The sequence below is a fragment of the Ovis aries genome, chromosome 8 (genome assembly GCF_016772045.2).
Source record: "Ovis aries strain OAR_USU_Benz2616 breed Rambouillet chromosome 8, ARS-UI_Ramb_v3.0, whole genome shotgun sequence".
NCBI lineage: Eukaryota > Metazoa > Chordata > Mammalia > Artiodactyla > Bovidae > Ovis > Ovis aries.
Window position 1 is genome coordinate 73,314,067 of NC_056061.1, and position 19,316 is coordinate 73,333,382.

Sequence of the window (19,316 nt, forward strand, 5' to 3'; positions counted from 1 at the left end):
TGGGGAGTTTCTTTTCCAGTGCTCTGGAATTAAGTAGTGGGGATGGTTCACAACTCTGTGAATATACTGAAACTCACTGAATTGTACACGTTAAAGGGTGAATTTTATTGCTTTTAAATTATGTCTCAATTTTTGAAATTACTGTTATTTCTCCCAAGCACTCTACAGATTGTTCTAATAAAATATAACTTGCAAAAGAATATTTTCATTAAAGCACCTATTTATATATTTTGTTCTGAAGGAAAAGATAACAGTGACTTCACAGTCAATATTCTAGATGGCATGAAATGTTACCAGTTTTAAGTGTCAAGGTAGATGGAGGAATCCAACGGTTCTCTCACATTACACTATGAAGAAGAATCCCAGTTCATCGTGTCCATTCTCGTTAGCTTCGTATGGGCCCTTCTCATTTGCTGTTGTTCTTCAGTTGCTAAGGCGTGTCTGACTCTTTGCGAGTTTGACCAAATGTTTATCATTCTGCAGTTGAGGGAAGAATCCTCAGTGTTTCAATCCCAAAGCCTCTCATCTGCTCTCGTTCGTCCCCAGGTGCTGCCTTTCCCAAGCCAGGTGGTGTACAACAGAGTGGGCAAGTGCGGGAGTCGGACCGTCGTCCTGCTTCTGAGAATCTTGTCAGAGAAGCACGGATTCAATTTGGTCACGTCAGACATTCACAACAAAACCAGGCTTACTAAGAATGAACAAGTAAGTTGTCTTTGCTTCTTTTGCACAATTAGTGGGTGCCTTCCGGAACACCCTTCCACCCCTACCAAATGAATACCAGAGTTACAATATCATACTGTATTTTTGCCACCGTGTGGGAGGAAATTTAAGTTGAGGGTTCTGACAGAAGTCTGTAAACCAGGAAGTTTCCCTGAAGGGATAATTTTATTAAGACCAATGAAGGATAGAGTACATGGTCATTGTCTGTTTGGCTAAAATTAGCAATGCTTAAACCTCACATAGTTATACCACTGAGCTATAGGGAATGCTGACATGTTGGGAGCAAAAATAAGAAAACTTGATTTTAATATTTCTTCCTTTGCATTTCCTCACCAATGTCCTAAGTTTTTATGGTTATAATAAAGAGAAAACCCTCTTTGGGCCAGGAATCTGGTTGGTTGATGGGGGCACGAGCTTCCTATTATGGTAAGTTCAGGGGATCTTGAGGCGCCAAAACAGCTCTTGGCCTATTCAGTGGTTGCAAAAGAATTACTCCACCTCCTGGGAACAAATCTACCCTAAGACGCTGACCCATATGAGGGCCATTCGGATGGTAGAACAGGAGTGCTGGGTTCTGCCAGGAAGCTGGGAAGACAGATTCCATTTTGTAAGCTGACACCAAAATAGGATTGATAGTCTCCATTGAGATGCTTTGTTAGTGTGGACAAGTTAGGCCTAGTGCTCTCATAATCATTTTACAGGGTTAAGTTTGTTAGCTTGGTCTCAAAAAGTTGCTTTGGTCCTCTTAGGTATTTAGAATGGGGGAAGAGTATAATTCAGGGCAGGCTTTCCTGGTGGCTCAGTGGTAAAAAAATCTGCCTGCAATGCAGGAGACCTGGGTTCGATCCCTGGGTTGGGAAGATCCCCTGGAGGAGGAGGGCATGGCAGCCCGTTCCATTATTCTTGCCTGGAGAATCCCCCTGGACAGAGGTGCCTGGTGGGCTGCAGTTCACTGGGAACCACAGAGTCGGACACGACTAAAGTGACTAAACAGGAGCAGCAGGATAAGTCAGGGCTCTTCAGAGACTAGTACCAGCAAGATGGAGATATATCTATCAAAAGATAAACAGATATCGATGGATAGATGGACAGTCAGACAGGAATGGAGATGTACTATGAGGAATTCACATATGCAATGATGGAGGCTGAGAAGTCCCACGCTCTGCCATCTGCAAGTTGAAGGCCCAGCAAAGCCATTGGTGAGACTGCGCTCGAGCCCGAGTGTGAAAGCCTGAGAAACAGGCGAGCCCACGATGTAAATCCCATGATGTAAGGGCAGGAGAATACGATATGAGATGCCTCAGCTCAGTCAGTGAAGCAGGAAAAAAAAATCACTTCCTCCTTCTTCCACATTTTGTTCTACTCGGGACTTCAAGGGATTGGATGAGGCCCACCCACACTGGGGAGGGAAATCTACTGAGCCCGCTGATTCAAATGCTCATCTCCTCCAGAAGCACTCTCATAGACACACCGGGAAATACTGCTTAACCTGGGCATCCCTTGGCCAGTCAAATTGACACATGAAATTTAACCATCACACCACTCAGTGACTAGGTAAATTTAGGGAATAAACAAGGTGCATGGTTTACTAGGGTGAGACCCTAATACTATGTCTACTTCTTTCTTTACACGATCTTCACCTTTCAGGCATTCAAAACCTCACACACACAGGGACTATGCAATAGCCTTCCTGTCTCTCTTGTCACAGGGAATGGTAGGACTGTTTTGAGAGTGTAAGGCTGCCAGCAGCACTTGCTATAATGTCTGTATGTTGCTATAATGTCTGTATGTTTACTGTCTTCCACAGTATAGGATCAAAATGCCCATTTCTTTGAAAACTTCCATCAAAGGGTCTCTGAGTAACAGGTCTAAATAGTCATAAAGTGAAAGTGAAGTCGCTCAGTCGTGTCGGACTCTTCGCGACCCCATGGACTGCAGCCCACCAGGCTCCTCTGTCCATGGGATTCTCCAGGCAAATGTACTGGAGTGGGTTGCCATTTCCTTCTCCAAAATAGTCATAAGCAATAAGCAAAAAAAATTTTTGAGATTAGATAGCTCAGTTGGTAAAGAATCTGCCTGCAATGTGGGTGACCTGGGTTCGATCCCTCGCTTGGGAAGATCCCCTGGAGAAGGGAGAGGCTAACCACTCCAGTATCCTAGCCTGGTGAATCCCACATGCTATACAGTCCATGGGATCACAAAGAGTCAGACACGACTGAGTAACTTTCACTTTCACTCTTTCACTTACAAGTTCTGCGGTAGGTGCTCAATAGAAAAATTATATTCGGTGACATTTTAAGATATCACATTCTATCAGTAATTTTCATGGGGTAGGTTCTCTGATTTCCTTATCTGATTGAAGAACAAATATAATTAGGGCTGGTTATGCCCTTTTTACTCCCTGAAAGAGAGCAACTATAATAAATAGCCTATACTATTGGAATGTTATTATAAATAAAAAATTTGGTTTTCTTTTGAGTCTTTCAGTCAGCTATCAGATTAGACTTAGAAGTTCCTATGTATGGAAATTATGCTCAGTTCTTAAAGCCTAACAAAGCATAGCATCTGGACTTTAGTTCCCACTGCAGAAAAGTGTAAAAACCCAGAGGGAGCAAAGTAATGAGAATATTAGACCCTAAGATGTTCAGGAAGGCCCTAGAAAAACAAGCACAAAATATGATATTTGAATACACTCTGGAATTTTAAACAAATCAACCTACTTTGTTTCCTATGATGAACTGTAAAGGGAAGGACTTAGATTAAAAATGAAGAATAATTTACTGCTGCTGCTGCTGCTAAGTCACTTCAGTCATGTCCAACTCTGTGCGAGCCCATAGACGGCAGCCCACCAGGCTCCACGATCCCTGGGATTCTCCAGGCAAGAACACTGGAGTGGGTTGCCATTTCCTTCTCCAATGCATGAAAGTGAAAAGTGAAAGTGAAGTCACTCAGTTGTGTCTGACTCTTAGCGACACCATGCGAGCCCATAGACGGCAGCCCACCAGGCTCCTCTGTCCATGGGATTTTCCAGGCAAGAGTACTGGAGTGGGGTGCCATTGCCTTCTCTGGAATAATTTACTAATGGTACACAAATTGTTAAGTCTTTTAGAAAGGGTTAAAGCCAAAGTCATCCTTTCCTCTAAAACAGAGGTTAGTTCTCATCTGTTTGGAATGATTGGCTTGTCTGGAAGCCAAGGAATAGACTAGACAATCTTTTAAGGTTCTTTCCAGCCCTGTGATTCTGTGATATATTTATACAACTTCTGCCATGATCTGTGTGTAATTAGTTGAAACATTTCTGATTCCTGTGGTCAGTGTGACCTAGAATATACTTCATTACTTAGTTATTGCCGATTCCTATTAAATTATAAGCAAGTTTTTTAAAACTTAAGGGAAAGGTATAGATACGGTAGAAAAGGCAAACAAACAATTCTGATGTTAAAACAAGCATAAGGATAGTGACAGTTGCCTCTCTGGAGCTAGCTGACTGGGCTGTGACATACAAGGGGAGCCAGGAAACGCCACGACAAGAAACCCAAGTCTGAAGTAGTTCAAGGAAGACCTGAAACCAACTGTCAAGAATGTTTAAAGAAACTTTCTTTGTTACATGCATCCTTTTTCTAAAGATTCAAAGTGCATGAAACAAGTAGAGAAAAATTTTTATTTTAACCTAATATATTCAAGAAATAATCTGTGGTGTGAATAGCTCCCTTTTCTTGGTAATTTATTGAAGGAAAGGGGAGTATGTGATTTAGGAGATGAGTTAAAATTTTATAGTCAGTGGTTCTTAACATGAAAGAATAGAACTCTGAAAATGTAGTTCCCATGGCAACATTGTTCTATAGAGTTAATGACAAGTCTGCTTTGGTGCGGTACGAGTTAAATGGACTCTCGCGGGCTGGCCCGGGACTCTCTCCACCATGTCGAACATTTCTTTTATGAGAGAATGTGTTCCAAGTTCCAAACTACTGACTTACAAATGAACTTTGGAAAAGTAACCACTTATGAGACTGGAGACTGGAATCATCTGTATCATTGCATCCATACACAATGCCATCTCTCTGGGCTAGAGTCAAATTCACACATACATTTCTCCCTGGAGGGTAGCTGTCATCTCTCTCTCACACACACACACACACACACACACATGCACACACATACACATGCACACACGTACACACACAAACCCATCGAGTACTAGACTTTTAAAAATCTATTTCATGGAATAAGACCCTGAAGGGATTATTAAAAAGGAAAGAGAGCATGAAGACAGCAAATGTTACAACATCAATAAAAATCCCATTACATCTGCCCTTATAAGAAATAGAAATGCCTTTGAAGTTAATATTTTAGAAAACTGCCTCCACAGAAGAACATGGACAGCTGGTGCTGGCCAAATGTTGGACCTTTTGCAGGGCATATAATGGGAACTCAGGATGACATCATTTGATTTGTGCTCTAAAACCAGATTTAAATCGCTTGGGCTAGTTTAGATACTTTCTTAGAAAACAGAGATCATGTACAACCTAAAAGATAAAGAACCGTTTTCCAGAAGGCAGGAGGTGTGATTTCCAAAAGACTCATACCCATCTTTGTTAATGGTCTGAGCCTATCTTTCAGAATGCTGCTCTGAGGATAATAAAAGCCAATATGTCAGAGGCATATCACAGACATAAGAAGTCAAAATGATTTCATTCCTGTTGGAAAAGGGCAAAAACTGTTGGCATATGAACCTAAAAGGTGGAGAAAGCAAATACATTTCCAATTTTTATTTATACTAAAAATTTTTATTTTTATTTATTTATACTATGTGTGTGTTCAATCACTTCAGTCGTGTCTGACTCTTTGTCTCCCCATGGACTGTAGCCCCCCAGTCTCCTCCGTCCATGGGATTCTCCAGTAAGAATACTGGAGTGGGTTGCCATTTCCTCCTCCAGGGGATCATCCCAACCCAGGGAATGAACCTGCATCTCCTGCTTTCCAGGTGGATTCTTTACTGCTGAGCCACCAGGGAAGTCCATACTGAAGCTATGGAGGATTCCAGACTGAAATAGCAGCACCTGCTCTGTGCTAATCATTTTACTATTATTTCATTTAATTTGTTTGGACCTAAAGCTAGACCAGTGAGTGGGTACGATTTCCTGTTTTATGGATGAGAAAACTAAGACAGCCAGATGAAGTCACTTTCCAAATATAATAAACTGACTGTCCATGGCACTTGGGCTTGAACTTGGGCCCTCCCGAATTCAGGAGCCACCCTCCTAATGCAGTGGATATCTGCTCTGGCTGCACAGCAGGATCTTTTTAAAACAAACAAACAAAATGTTTATTTTTTTATGTATTTTTGTCTGTGCTGGGTCTTCCTTGCTGTGGACTTTTCTTTAGTTTTGGCAAGCAAGGGCTACTCTCTGTAGTGTGTGAGTTTCTCTTTGCGGCAGTTTCTCTTGTTGCGGCTCCCAGGCTCTAGAGTGCAGGCTCAGTAGATGTGGTACATGGATTTAGTTGCTCTGTGGCTTGTGGGATCTTTCTGGGTCAGGGATCGAACCTGTGTCTCCTACATGGGCAGGCAGATTCTTTACCACTGAGTCACCAGGGAACCCCCAGCACAGCCTTATGATTATGTAGTTGCTGTAGCCCTTTTCCTGGAGATTCTGGGGTAGAGTCCAGAAAAGTTTGTATTTTTATTTTTTTGATCAAGCACCACAGGAGTTTCAGAGTTAAGGTGGTTGTTGTTGTTTAGTTGCTAAGTCATGTCTGTTTCGTGATCTCATGGAGTGTAGCTGCCAAGCTCCTCTGTCTGTGGGATTTTTCAGGCAAGAATACTGGAATGAGTTGCCATTTCCTCTTCCAGGGTTCTTCCCGATCCAGGGATTGAACTTGTGTCTTCTGCACTGGCAGGTGGATTCTTTACTACTGAGCCGCCAGGGTTAAGGATCCTTGTCAAAACCATCATATCAGCATTTCCCTAAGTGTGTTCCTGAGAAATTTAGTCTCCTAAGACATTGGGGAAAAAAAATGAAAATATCATGACTTAAAAAGTTTGGGAAATGCTATCTCCTTGTCCCCCTCTAGGAAAGTCACAACAATATTCACATTTTAAAGACTCTGAGAATTCGTTTAATTAAAAACAAAACAAAAAAGTCGGTTTGATCAGCTTTCACCTAAAGTGTCCCAGTCTGAGTTGGCCAGGGGACTCTTTGTAGTGTTTGTGGCTCTCAATTGCATCCCACAGAACTGAGTCACAGTTCAGAGCTGGTGGACCAGCCTACACACTTCCATCAGTCATACCAGTAAAGGCTACTCTTTCACTATAAACTCCACATCTGCAGTGACTCTGTTCACTAGCCATTCAAATGACTAAAATCTTGAAACGTATTCAAAGAACAGTGGATACAGCCCCTATGTCAGTGTGTTCTAGAGTGCCGTACCCTCTTCGTCAGAAACAGAATTTCTTTATGGTGTTTTAATTTCCCTTCCCCACTGCTCTCAGCTACTGCACAGTCCATGTCTGACTGTGACTACAAATCATTGCAACTCTAGAAAAGAAAACCCACTGAAAGAAACCACATTAGACTTGGAAACCGTCTTGGGGCCACTGGGATTCCTCCCAGGCTTCCCTAAGGCAGAGTCAACTGGCCTCTGTTAAAAGGCAAAGGTTGACTCATTCATTTTTGAGGCTTGTCCCACCACTGTTTATTTGTTGTGATGAATATTCATTGAGGACCTACTGTTATTGTTGTATATTGAGCATCAGACAGCATACTAGATGTTTGTGCATCTCATTTTAATCCTTTAAGCAACATTATTAGGAAAGTATTATAACCCCTTTAAAAAGAAAAAAAAAACCAAATGCTCAAGAAGATGTGGGAGAATAAGAATTGAAAATGAACTGGGATCAAATCCCAAAGAACTTTGAATGTTAGGCTAAGAAGATAGAACATTATTCATGGGCAGTGGGAGGTCAGTAAAAAAATGGTTCTTAACCATCATGGGCATCAGAATATTCTCAGGAGCTTTTCACACATATTTCTAGGTCCTACAATGAAATTCTGAGTTATACTCTTAATGGTGGCGCCCAGGTATTTGTATCTTGTGGGAGAGCAGGAAACTCTCCAGGAGATGCTCAGGCACAATTCTAGTGAAGAATCATTGCAGGAAAGGCTCTAATTATTAGAAAATTTTCCTTTAATTAAAGGGAATCCTCCACTAAACAAGAAAAATTCCTCTTTCACCCGAGAATCCCTTAAACCTCTGAAGACATTTATCCCAGAAGCCTAACTGTTGCTTGAGATGTTTTGGAAAAGTCTCCTTAGAATGACCCTCAGAGTTCCCTGACCTTAGAGTAGGAGGGATGTGTCCACAGGCATCAGAGCTGCTCCAACCGGACTTTGGAGTCAAACCAAAATTAGCTGAGTCCATCTCCACGCCACAGGGCTAAGTTCACCCAGTGCTGCAAACAAGGTCTTATCTTGGAGTCCTGTAAACAAAAATCTGAGTCTGCTAGTGAAAACTCAGTGCAGAGAAAAGAGGGGGAAAGGGAGAAACCACAAGCTCTGAAAAATTAAAATGTTTTCTCCTCTGGTTCAAGCTGTAGCCACGAGATTGATTTTCTCTGTTCAGATGCAGCCTCCTTGCCTTGGTCACATCATTGCTCCTCCTGGTGGTCGTCATCTTCATTGCAGGCATGTGTTGTACTGACTCCTTAGCGAGGAGCTGAAGGTGGGAGGACCATCCTACCTCCTTCAAGAGGGGCTTTCTTCATGCAGGAGGAAGAGGGAAAGGTAACCAGAGCCCACAGCCATCCTCCTGGCCTCTGAGGTTAAAAGGCCAAGGAGTTCTCCTCTGAGCTACTCCTTATTTGGCTTTGATGTGTAAAAGCATGTCTTTCCTTTCATTTAAGATGTTGTGCAAAATTATGGGACATCTAGTTGTTTACGAGTGACACAAGAACTCCGATCAGAGTAGGGTCAATGCTCTGTCAGTTACTGCTGACAAGCATCTCCCAAGGAAGTCTTTTACTTACTAGCTGTGTTCATAGAACAGCAGGTAAAGGTTTTCTGCTCTGTCATCTCAGCCAGTTAGGTTGAAAGCAAAAGATTAAAAGCTACTGCCTGGCACATCCTCTGCATTATAAATTCTGTTTGATTCTTGCCTCTTTTTTTTAAACTTCAGTTCTATCTCATTCTCAGATGTGCTGTGATTCAACTTCTTCTTTTAGATCCATTCCATTACAGAGTTATTTTTCATTCTTTTTATTTGTAGTATTTTAAATTCATTCCTGGCTTGTTACACTATTTTCCCACCGAGAACTTTAAAAAATATTCTCTCTGATATTTTGATGCTTTTATTTTTATTACTTTTAATGTGTTTCCATCTGTTAGAACTTTCTTTTGATTTTTCAACCCCTCACATAAAAGATAGAAAATTCATCTTTATAAACCCTCTTTAGTCTCCAGAGTTATTTTGCTAACCGACCCCTTCCTCCCATTTTAACAGGTTATATACAGATCAAAAAGCAGTGGGAATGAGGAGATTGTAGTTTAGTGATAAGCAGCAGCATTTTTGGTGTCAGATAGACTTGGGTTGAAATCCTGGATCCACTTTCTTGTAGCGGTGAGATCATAAGCAATCTCTGCAGCTTTCCTGTGCCTCAGTTTCTTAACCTGTAAACCTTGGATGATAGTTAACTCATGGAGTCATTTAAAGATGAAATGCCAGTATGTACATAAAGAGCATCTTGATTCAGTGACAGCCTGGAAAACACTCAGAAAAGGATAGTCTGTTTTGTGTTGTTACATCCTAGATGGTGACATAGTAAAACTGTTAGCTCCATGTGACACCACGGTAATGAATGCACAAATCTGTCCCAGAAAGCCTAAATTCAGAGTCTTGGTGATAATTCTGTCTTTAGTGAACTGTACATTTCTTAACTCCAAAAATCTTTTTCTAGAGGGGGTCTGTGCCTGCATGCTAAGTCACTTCTGTCATGTCCGACTCTTTGCAACCCTGTGGACTATAGCCCACCAGGCTCCTCTGTCCATGGGATTCTCTAAGCAAGATTACTGGAGTGAGGTGCCACGCCCTCCTCCGAGGGAATACCCCCCCACCCCGAGAGATCGAACCCACGTCTCTTGCATTGGCAGGTGGGTTCTTTACAACTAACACCACTCGGGAAGCCCCCCAGAGCGGGTACTTTATTGAATAAACAGTTACAGGTATGTATTCTATGTAGGCACCTGGGCTTGGCTTCTGGGGGATAAATAAAATCTGGCCACCACCCTCAAGGAGCTTTCCATCTGGTTCAAAGCCAGGACACAAACCCAGCTATAATGTAATGTAAACGGAGCATGTCCTGGGAAATTCTCGGAGTGCTGCAGGAAGTTAAAGAAGACAATGTCATCTCTAGCCAATGATGTTCAAAATGAAACCCATTTCCCCTCCCTTCTGGAGGCAGATTGCTTCCTCCTGCAGTGTTCCCATCTCCACAAATGGGTACCACCACATGTTCAGACCCCAGCCAGGACTAAGAAGGAAGCTCCACTGACCATGCCCTCTCCTTCCCTTATGCTGCCAGCTGCTACAAGTCTCAGCAGTCTCCCTCCTTAATGTACCCAAATCTCTCCATCTGTTTTCCCTTCCATGAACTTCATTCCTTGTTTCTGAAACTGATGAGCCTTAGAGTCTCCTGGCATGCTTGTTAAAACGCAGATTGATGGGCCCCACCTCTAGAGTTTCTTCTAATTCCATAGGTGTGGAGTGAGGCCCAAGAATTTGTGTTCTTATTAAACACATGTCCTGGGCTTCCCTGGAGTCTCAGTGGTAAGAATCTCCTTGCCAATGCAGAAGACATGAGTTCGATCCCTGGGTCAGGAAGATTCTCTGGGGAAGGAATGGCAACCCACTCTAGTATTCTTGCCTGGGCAAGCACATGGACAGAGGAGCCTGGCAGACTACTGTCCATAGGGTCACAAAGGAGTCAGACACGACTTAGGGACTAAACAACATAAGCAGGTGTCCAGGTGATACTGATGTAGCTGGTATGGGAACCACACCGAGAAGTGATGAGTCCATGACCTCGTCATTTCCTGTTGAGGTTATTTCTGTCTTCCTCACTAAACCTTCTGCTTCTAATCCTTACTCTCTTCTTCACATTCTTCACCTGACCTTAGATCGGAGAGAAGAAAAAAAAAAAAAATCCTTTCTGGCTGTGGATTGCCCAGAGGATAAATGTCGAAATCCTTCATGAGACCAGCAAGGCCCTCAGTTACCAGTTCCTCCCTTCCTCTCTAGCCTTGTCTACTGCCTTGCTGATTCTGTGCCTGCCCGCCTGGCAGTTTTAATAGCCAAGTCATTTTTGTGTTTTGTGCTTTGCATCTGCTGGTCACTCTGTCTGCCATACTGTGAGTCCCTTTCTTCTCTTACTGACTCCTGTGTATCCTTGGAAACCGCTGAGAAACACCTCCACACAGAAGCATTACCTGTCCATCTGCAGGTCAGGACAGGCATCCCACCTCCTTGCTTTCTACCCCATGATCATTATCACATGATGATACCTGCCTGCTCATCCACTTCTTCCACAAGTCTCTGAGCTTCCTGAGAGCAAGAACCAAATCGTTTATCTTTAAAGCCACAATCCAGAGTGGCACCTGGCCTGACATAGTTGAAAATCAATGGTTGTTGAATGAAAGGAGAACTTCAGGAAGGCTACCTGGAGGAGGCAAGCATTTTAGCTAGTTGTAAAGAGTGATAAGAATTTGGACATGCTGAGAGAAGAGGAAGAACATTCTAGAAGAAGAATCTTGAGCCTGAGTTTGGACATGGTCAGTCTTGCACATGGTGTATGGAAGGAATATGGAGGAGTCTAGTTTGGCTGGCTATAGGATGTGGGATCTTGGGAGTCAATTGAGGGAGATAGTAAAGATAAAATTAACTTGACTCAGCAAGGGATTGAATATGGGAGTCCAGGAAAGACCCAAATCAAATGTGAGGTTGAGAGAACCATTAACCGGAAAGGAGTAAAGATGGATGAGGATCAAGAGTGTGGTTTTGGCCAGGGTAGATTTGGGGATACCATTAGGACACATTCCACTGTCTTGTCTTTCTATGTCTTCCCATTGATTTTATTCAGGTTTTGATCTCCAGGGCTTGGTAAGCACCCAAAATAAATGCTGAATGAATGAATGAATTCAGTGGAATCAAAATAAAGGCTAGCAGTGGTCCTGCATGAGCCAAGACAAAGGAGAGTTAGTTTCTGTGATAATTTTAAGTAATGTCCTTGCCACTCACACAGATAAGACTCAGGTGAGAGAAAGGTAGGCTGCTGGCAGCGCTGGGAAAAGCAGGGGGAACTCAGGTGATGGCCAGCAGGCGCTCAGGAGACGGTTGCTTGTCACTCAAAATGGGGAAGGGTCGCATTTGTGAGGGCTTCCCAGGGGGCGCTAGTGGTAAAGAACCCACCGGTCAGTGCAGCAGATCTAAGAGACGCGGGTTTGATCCCTAGGTCGGGAGGATCCCCTGGAGGAAGGCATGGCAACCCACCGCAGTATTTTTGCCTGGAGAATCCTGTGGACAGAGGAGCCTAGCGAGCTACAGTCCATAGGGTTGCCAAGAGTCAGACATGACTGAAGCGACTTAGCATGCACAGCGTTTGTGAAGATGGTCAAATGACACCATCTTCACAAACCGTGAACACGATGCCGTGGACTGAAGATTGTGCTGCATCATGTGGATTTTCCTATCTCGTGTGCAGGACAAAATTCATGGGAGCAGCTGAAATGTACAGTCTGACTACCCTATACTAAAGCGATAAATCCAAGCATTAGTAAGTTTTATTCTCTATTTAAAGAGATGTCTAGAAAGAGTTATGCATTGTCATCACTAATCCATTTTTCCTCGTGAAATAGACAGCTTTATGACTATTATGACACTGTTCTCAAAATCTAACCACTACTGTTCTTCCCTTAAATTTAACACATTGACATGTGTTTAGAGAATGTAATATGATGTTGAATATATGAAGGAAACAGGTTTTCTTCTGACCCATTTTTCCAGTCTTGTGTAATCCTAGAGGGCTTTCTCATATTACTCTTATGTGTACAGAGAAATAGCTGAAGAAAAATAATCTAAAGATTAAGGCATTGAATGGTCACTATTTTAAACATACACACAGTTATGCTTCTAAGCAGACAACCTCGGCAATCAGTTACCTTCGGCTGTGCTTCCAAATCAGTAATTCTGCTGGTAGATCTATCAAAAATCAAGATTCATAATGTGAAAGAAGCTGGAAGTTTTATTAACCAAAAACAAGAGCTGGGGCATGCAGGGGGGTTGTAAAGGATAAACAGAAGATAAAGAGGCAGGATTCAATTTCCTTTTACATGCAAGCTTGGGGACAGGCAGACCATTATTCACCCATGCCTGCCACTGACGAACAGAAGCCCTGGGTTATGAACTGCAAGTCATCTGCTTTTAAAATTCAATTTCATTTCTTCAAACAGTCGTTGTGAGCACGAATATCTAATGAAAGGGTTTAGGCCACAACGTCCTAGTGTAACCATCTGTAAGTCATGGACTCATTGGAATTAATTCATTTAACAAATATTTATGGAGCATTTCCGTGTGTGTCAGCTCTAAGCTAGACAGGAGGGAACAAGGCAGACCAGGTTTCCGTCACGCTTGAGACAAACCTAGAGTTCCAGACTCCGATTTTATTGTTGTTGCTACTATAGTTAACACATGAATGACCGTTTTTGTTTCCAGTTTTCAACTAGAGCTATTGCATAAAATATGAAGTGCTGCCCTTCTGATGTCTGTCCAAAGTAGCAATTTCCAATGTGCTTCTTAAAAATTCCAGAGTGTCAGCTTTGATGGGGCAAATAAGAAAATCTAAGGAAAGTGGAATTCAGGAAGTCAGGGAGTCATAAGAATGCTTGGAATTTCTAACAGATTTTACTAAACATTTTCTGCATCATGACATGTTCCAGAAGACTGTAAATGTTAGTTTGTACAAATTAAAACTACTTTTTGCCTTGCTGATAACTGCAAATAAATAATTCAGATGACCACCCACCAAAACCTGAGAACATTTTTTGGGGAGTGGGGGGGTGTTACGTGCTCCCTCCGAAATACTTGCTTTGTAAATTTTATAATCAAAGGGAAAAATAATGAGATAGTGCCTCAGTTTATTTCTACTTTTCAATTCTGCAGAAATAGTTTCAAATGCTTCTGTGTTTCCCAGTAAGATCATTATAGAAATGTAAACTAAGCATTAACCTTTGTCTTGATTTGACTTTAAAGGAGAGGATTAAAGGCATTTTCTTACTTGGATTTCAGAACAGCAACACACTGACTTCTCCAGTTAAAATTACTTAAACTGTCACTTTTATTTCATGATGGCAATTAACTAAATTAAATTCAGGATTGCACATTGCAAGAGCTTCTTTATTTTATTTAGTAAGGAGACTTATGTAAAGTTCATAAATGTTGCACAAAGCATAGCTGTTTAGCCTCGGTTCAAGAAGTAGTAAGTAAGGAAAAAAAGAGTTGGGGAGATAACCTTTAGCTTAATATAGCTTGGTAAATTAAATCCTATATATGCTAATTTTGTACTTTTTTTTAATAGATGGAACTGATTAAAAATATAAGTACTGCCGAACAGCCCTATTTATTCACCCGACATGTTCATTTCCTCAACTTCTCAAGGTAAGATATTTTCCAGTTTAATGGTTTTTTCATTTCTTTTGGGTACTTAGTCTCCTTCTAACAATTACTTTAAAATCTACCTTCCTTTCCAAGGTAGTGTAATTGCCCTTCAAAGGCATTTTTAATCCATTTATTTTTTCAGTAGAGGGGTCAAAATTTGAAATATTTGGTCAAAAGCTTCATTTCTTTCTAAAAATACTGCTCTTAAGTCTTGTGAAAACTTGAAATTATTTTTAATGAGAAGCCACTTGACCTTATAGTTCTCTAAAAAAAAAAGTTTTGTATTGGAATGAAATAGACAAGAGATGAATATTTTAGCAGATATATTTCATTGCACATTTTTATACAACCTGCACCCACACAGGACTCTGGGAATAACACAGAGGTGGAATTATGTGTATTTTGTGTGTGCTGTGCGTATGTTTAGTTGCTAAGACGTGCCTGACTCTTTGCAACCCCATGGACTGTAGCCTGCCAGGCTCCTCTGTCCATGGGATTTTTCAGGCAAGCATACTAGGTTGCCATTTCCTCCTCCAAGGGGTCTTCCTGACTCTAGGATTGAGCCCATATCTCCTGTGTCTCCTGCAATGCAGGCAGATTCTTTACCCGCTGAGCCATCAGGAAGCTAGGCCCAGCCTCTTTCTCTACATTTTGAACACTCTGTTTCATTTCTCTGAACCTTGCATGTTTGATGTTGGTGGGTATTTTAGAAATCTGTGCTTTTTTCCTCTTCACCTGCAAGGACCTTTTGATAATAATGTAAACCTCACATTTATGTGTTTTGATCCTCTGTTAAATTGCTAGCTGCACGTTCTGGGCATTTTCTTCCCCAGGGATCCCTTAGCACAGGTTTCTTGTCACTGTACTTTACTGTAGTTCTCAGATTCCTCCCCTAAGGCAGGCTGAGCTCACAGTTGAGGCTGCCAGAGCACGAGGTCCTGGGGCCAATCTGCTGACTAGCCCCGGACCCTGGGCTTCCCCCATCAGCCATCTGACCAGCCCTTTCCTCACTGCTTTTCCCATGGGGATAACAGGACCTCACAGGCTCACAGAAGAATCCTATCTGTGCTGACCTCATGGCCCCGAGGGCCAGCAACCAGGGAGGCTTGAGTTTGCATTGGGCAGCACTTTGGCTGCCCTGCCCCAGGAAGCCTAACAGTCTGCAGGGCTGGGAGAAGAGTTTAGCCTTCAAAGAACTTTCCTGCTGTGCAGCGAGCCTTGTGCAAATGAAGTGTAAAGAGACTGAGATTCAGCAAAGCAAGTTACTAAGCAGCAAAGAGGAGTTGCTGCCTTACCTTTGAAAGCAAGTCTCCCTTGAAGTTCCCCAGCCTCTCTGATACCCAGAGTTCTCTGGGCTGGTGAACAGGTGAAGAGGAAAACATCTGCAGATTATCCTGGATTATCCTCAGTGGCCGGAATCGGGGGGTGGGGGTGTGTGTACTGCGTCCACAAGAGCTGTGTCTCCAACCACATTTCTAAAGTGGCTTGTCCGGGGTATGTGCCTGTCTCCCACTTCCCTGGGGCCAAGAACATATAATTAGACATAATTAGATAAGGAGGACTGGGTAGCTATTTTGGGCCATGTGTTTTACGACTTGTAGACAGCACAGCACGGCCCCTCTGACCCCTTGATCCTCTCATGCACTTCCTTCCTTCCTTCTCTCTGCATCACCCCTGACGTCCTCATTCATTATTCTTTCTTCCTCTTTTTACAACTTTTATTGGACTATAGTTGATTTACAGTGCCGTGTTAATTTCTGCTGGACAGCAAAGTGAATCAGTTACACATATACCCAGTCTTTTTAGATTCTTTTCCCATGTAGGCCATGACAGAGTATTGAGTAGAATTTCCTGTGCTCTAAATCCTTATTCAGTTCAGTTCAGTTCAGTCGCTCAGTCGTGTCTGACTCTTTGCGACCCCATGAATTGCAGCACGCCAGGCCTCCCTGTCCATCACCAACTCCCGGAGATCACCCAAACTCATATGCGTCAAGTCGGTGATGCCATCCAACCATCTCATCCTCTCTTGTCCCCTTCTCCTCCTGCCCCCAATTCCTCCCAGCATCAGAGTCTTTTCCAATGAGTCAAGTCTTCGCATGAGGTGGCCAAAGTATTGGAGTTAGGTCCTTATTCGTTATCTGTTTTATATATACTAGTGTGCATATGTGGAGAAGGCAATGGCACCCCACTTCAGTACTCTTGCTTGGAAAATCCCATGGATGGAGGAGCCTGGTAGGCTGCAGTCCATGGGGTCGCTAAGAGTTGGACACGACTGAGCAACTTCACTTTCACTTTTCACTTTCATGCATTGGAGAAGGAAATGGCAACCCACTCCAGTGTTCTTGCCTGGAGAATCCGAGGGACTGGGGAGCCTGGTGGGCTGACGTCTATGGGGTTGCACAGAGTTGGACACGACTGAAGCGACTTAGCAGCAGTATGCATATGTCAATCCCAGTCACTCAGTTCATCCCCCCATAACCCATTAACCATAAGTTTGTCAAACCTCATTCATTTACTCCTCTTGCTTCCAGGGCAAATCTTTACAACCAAAACAAATTACAATGCAACAAGTTTTCATAGTTAACTCGCGATATTATAGCACTCTAATTAATACACCAACACCAGTACCTTAATTGGATCAGCAGAGCGTGGCACAGTATGCTACTGCTAAGTCACTTCAGTGTCCTCCTGCGCAGGCAGGTGGATTCTTTACCACTGCGCCACCTGGAGGCAGCCTCACCGTGTCTCTAATGTAACACTTTCAGGTCAGGGCACTGCTCTGGCTGATTTCTCCTCCCTCCATCCCATTGTGTTCAATTAAACACATACATATTGAGGACCCTGCAGTAGGACGGGGGCTTCTGCAGGGAACAAGAAATGTTGTCCTTGGGACCTCCCTGATGGTCCAGTGGCTGAGTCTCCACACTCCCGATGCAGGGAGCCCGGGTTCAATCCCTGGTCAGGGAACACGACCACGTGCTGCAACTAAGAGATCCCCTGGTGGTGGTTTAGTCGCCAGGTCATGTCTGACTCTGCGACCCCATGGACTGTAGCTAGCCAGGCTCCTCTGTCCATGGAATTCTCCAGGCAAGAATACTGATGAGTGGGTTGCCATTTCCTTCTCCAGGGGATCTTCCCGACCCAGGGATTGAACCTGTGTCTCCTGCACTGGCAGGTGGATTCTTTACCGCCGAGCCACTGGGGAAGCCCCAAGAGTTCGCATGCAGCAACTGAGACCCAGCACAACCAAATAGATAAATAAATCTTAACAACATAGAAAAGAAAAGAAATGTTGTCCTTGCCTTCAGGGAACTGCAAGTTCTTCTATTAAGGAAGGAGTGGCGTGAAGTGTGACGAGCTTTAGGAGAAAGAATCACCTGGTGTTCCCAGGGGAAGTGGGAGGAGCAGGAGCCACTGCCGATGTGCCGGACAAACGAAGGGGCGGGGCGTTGGCAGCCTGGGGACCAGCATAAGCGAAAACTGGACAAAGAGAAAGATGGAAAGGAACCCTGTAAATGGGAGTCTCAAGCATGGGCACAGCAGAAATGGAATGGCAGTGATGAGCTGTAAGCAGGACAAAACAGAGGCCAGTCTGATCAGCTGGAATAAACTCATGCTGACCGTGGGCTCAATCTCACCCTCTCTTCCCACCTCACATGCACAAGGCCCATGGCCTCAGCTACAAGACCTCCATAAACATACAGAGAAGGACAAATTGAACTTGAGTACACTACAGGACTGTTACTAAACATGGGGATTTAAATTGTCAGCCTTTCTTTTTCAAGGGAACAGTTATATTTCAGGAAAATTTCTTGGATATAAACAATGAACTGTGGGCATGTAAGGAAAGTCCCCAATTATACAATTAACAGAGAAAAATATCTATGTTGGGGCTCATTAAGAGGGCTTTCATGTGCTTTGAAAACTGAGTTCTATATTTTGAATTATAAGACATAGAGACAATTAAGCTGCTCTTAAGACATCTACCTTGATTGCTGCTGACAGGGATTGTTTCAAAGAAATATTGTTTTAAGAGGTTATTCAGTTCAGTTCATTTCAGTTGCTCAGTTGTGTCCGACTCTTTGAGACCCCATGAATCGCAGCACGCCAGGCCTCCCTGTCCATCACCAACTCCCGGAGTTCACTCAAACTCATGTCCATCGAGTCAGTGATACCATCCAGCCATCTCATCCTCTGTTGTCCCCTTCTCTTCCTGCCCCCAATCCCTCCCAGCATCAGAGTCTTTTCCAGTGAGTCAACTCTTCACATGAGGTGGACAAAGTACTGGAGTTTCAGCTTTAGCATCACTCCTTCCAAAGAATACCCAGGACTGATCTCCTTCAGAATGGACTGGTTGGATCTCCTTGCAGTCCAAGGGACCCTCAAGAGTCTTCTCCAACACCACAGTTCAAACGCATCAATTCTTTGGCACTCAGCCTTCTTCACAGTCCAACTCTCACATCTGTACTTGACTACTGGAAAAACCATAGCCTTGACCAGACGAACCTTTGTTGGCAAAGTAATGTCTCTGCTTTTGAATATGCTGTCTAGGTTGGTCATAACTTTCCTTCCAAGGACTAAGCATCTTTTAATTTAATGGCTGCAATTAAGAGAAGAATTGATGCTGCAACCTAATATTGTTTTTGATGTTTTATTTCTAATCTTCCTTACATTGTTGACATGCAGCAAAACACTTGCGGGGGAGCAGAATGTAAGAATGAAAGTCTAACCTTGTTCCCAACACTTTCTTTTGTACTCCTGTGTTCTGAACTCCTGAAGTGTATGGCATTATACCAAAATGAATCTCCCCCTAGTTCTTCTTTTCCAGTAAATATGGTATTCTTATCTTGGAAGTTAGATACTCTGAGTGCTGTAAAATGCTATCCTGCGAGTTT

The 19,316-nt window shown here is 43.0% G+C and overlaps 1 protein-coding gene and 1 long non-coding RNA gene across 3 annotated transcripts in view; one reads left to right on the forward strand and one right to left on the reverse strand.

Annotated features, from left to right (window-relative positions):
* UST (uronyl 2-sulfotransferase) overlaps nt 1–19,316 on the forward strand; it is a 314,331-nt gene that overhangs the window by 196,023 nt on the left and 98,992 nt on the right. For both annotated transcript variants that reach the window (XM_027972539.2, XM_042253586.2), the window contains exons 3-4: nt 547–702; nt 14,342–14,421. In XM_027972539.2, the coding sequence (XP_027828340.1) occupies nt 547–702; nt 14,342–14,421 (236 nt within the window). The remainder of the gene's footprint in view (nt 1–546; nt 703–14,341; nt 14,422–19,316) is intronic.
* LOC121820196 (uncharacterized) lies at nt 82–15,926 on the reverse strand. Its single transcript, XR_006060646.2, has 3 exons — nt 15,717–15,926; nt 8,057–8,197; nt 82–6,714 (listed from the first exon to the last, which is right to left on the reverse strand). It is a non-coding gene; the product is annotated as an uncharacterized LOC121820196 (long non-coding RNA).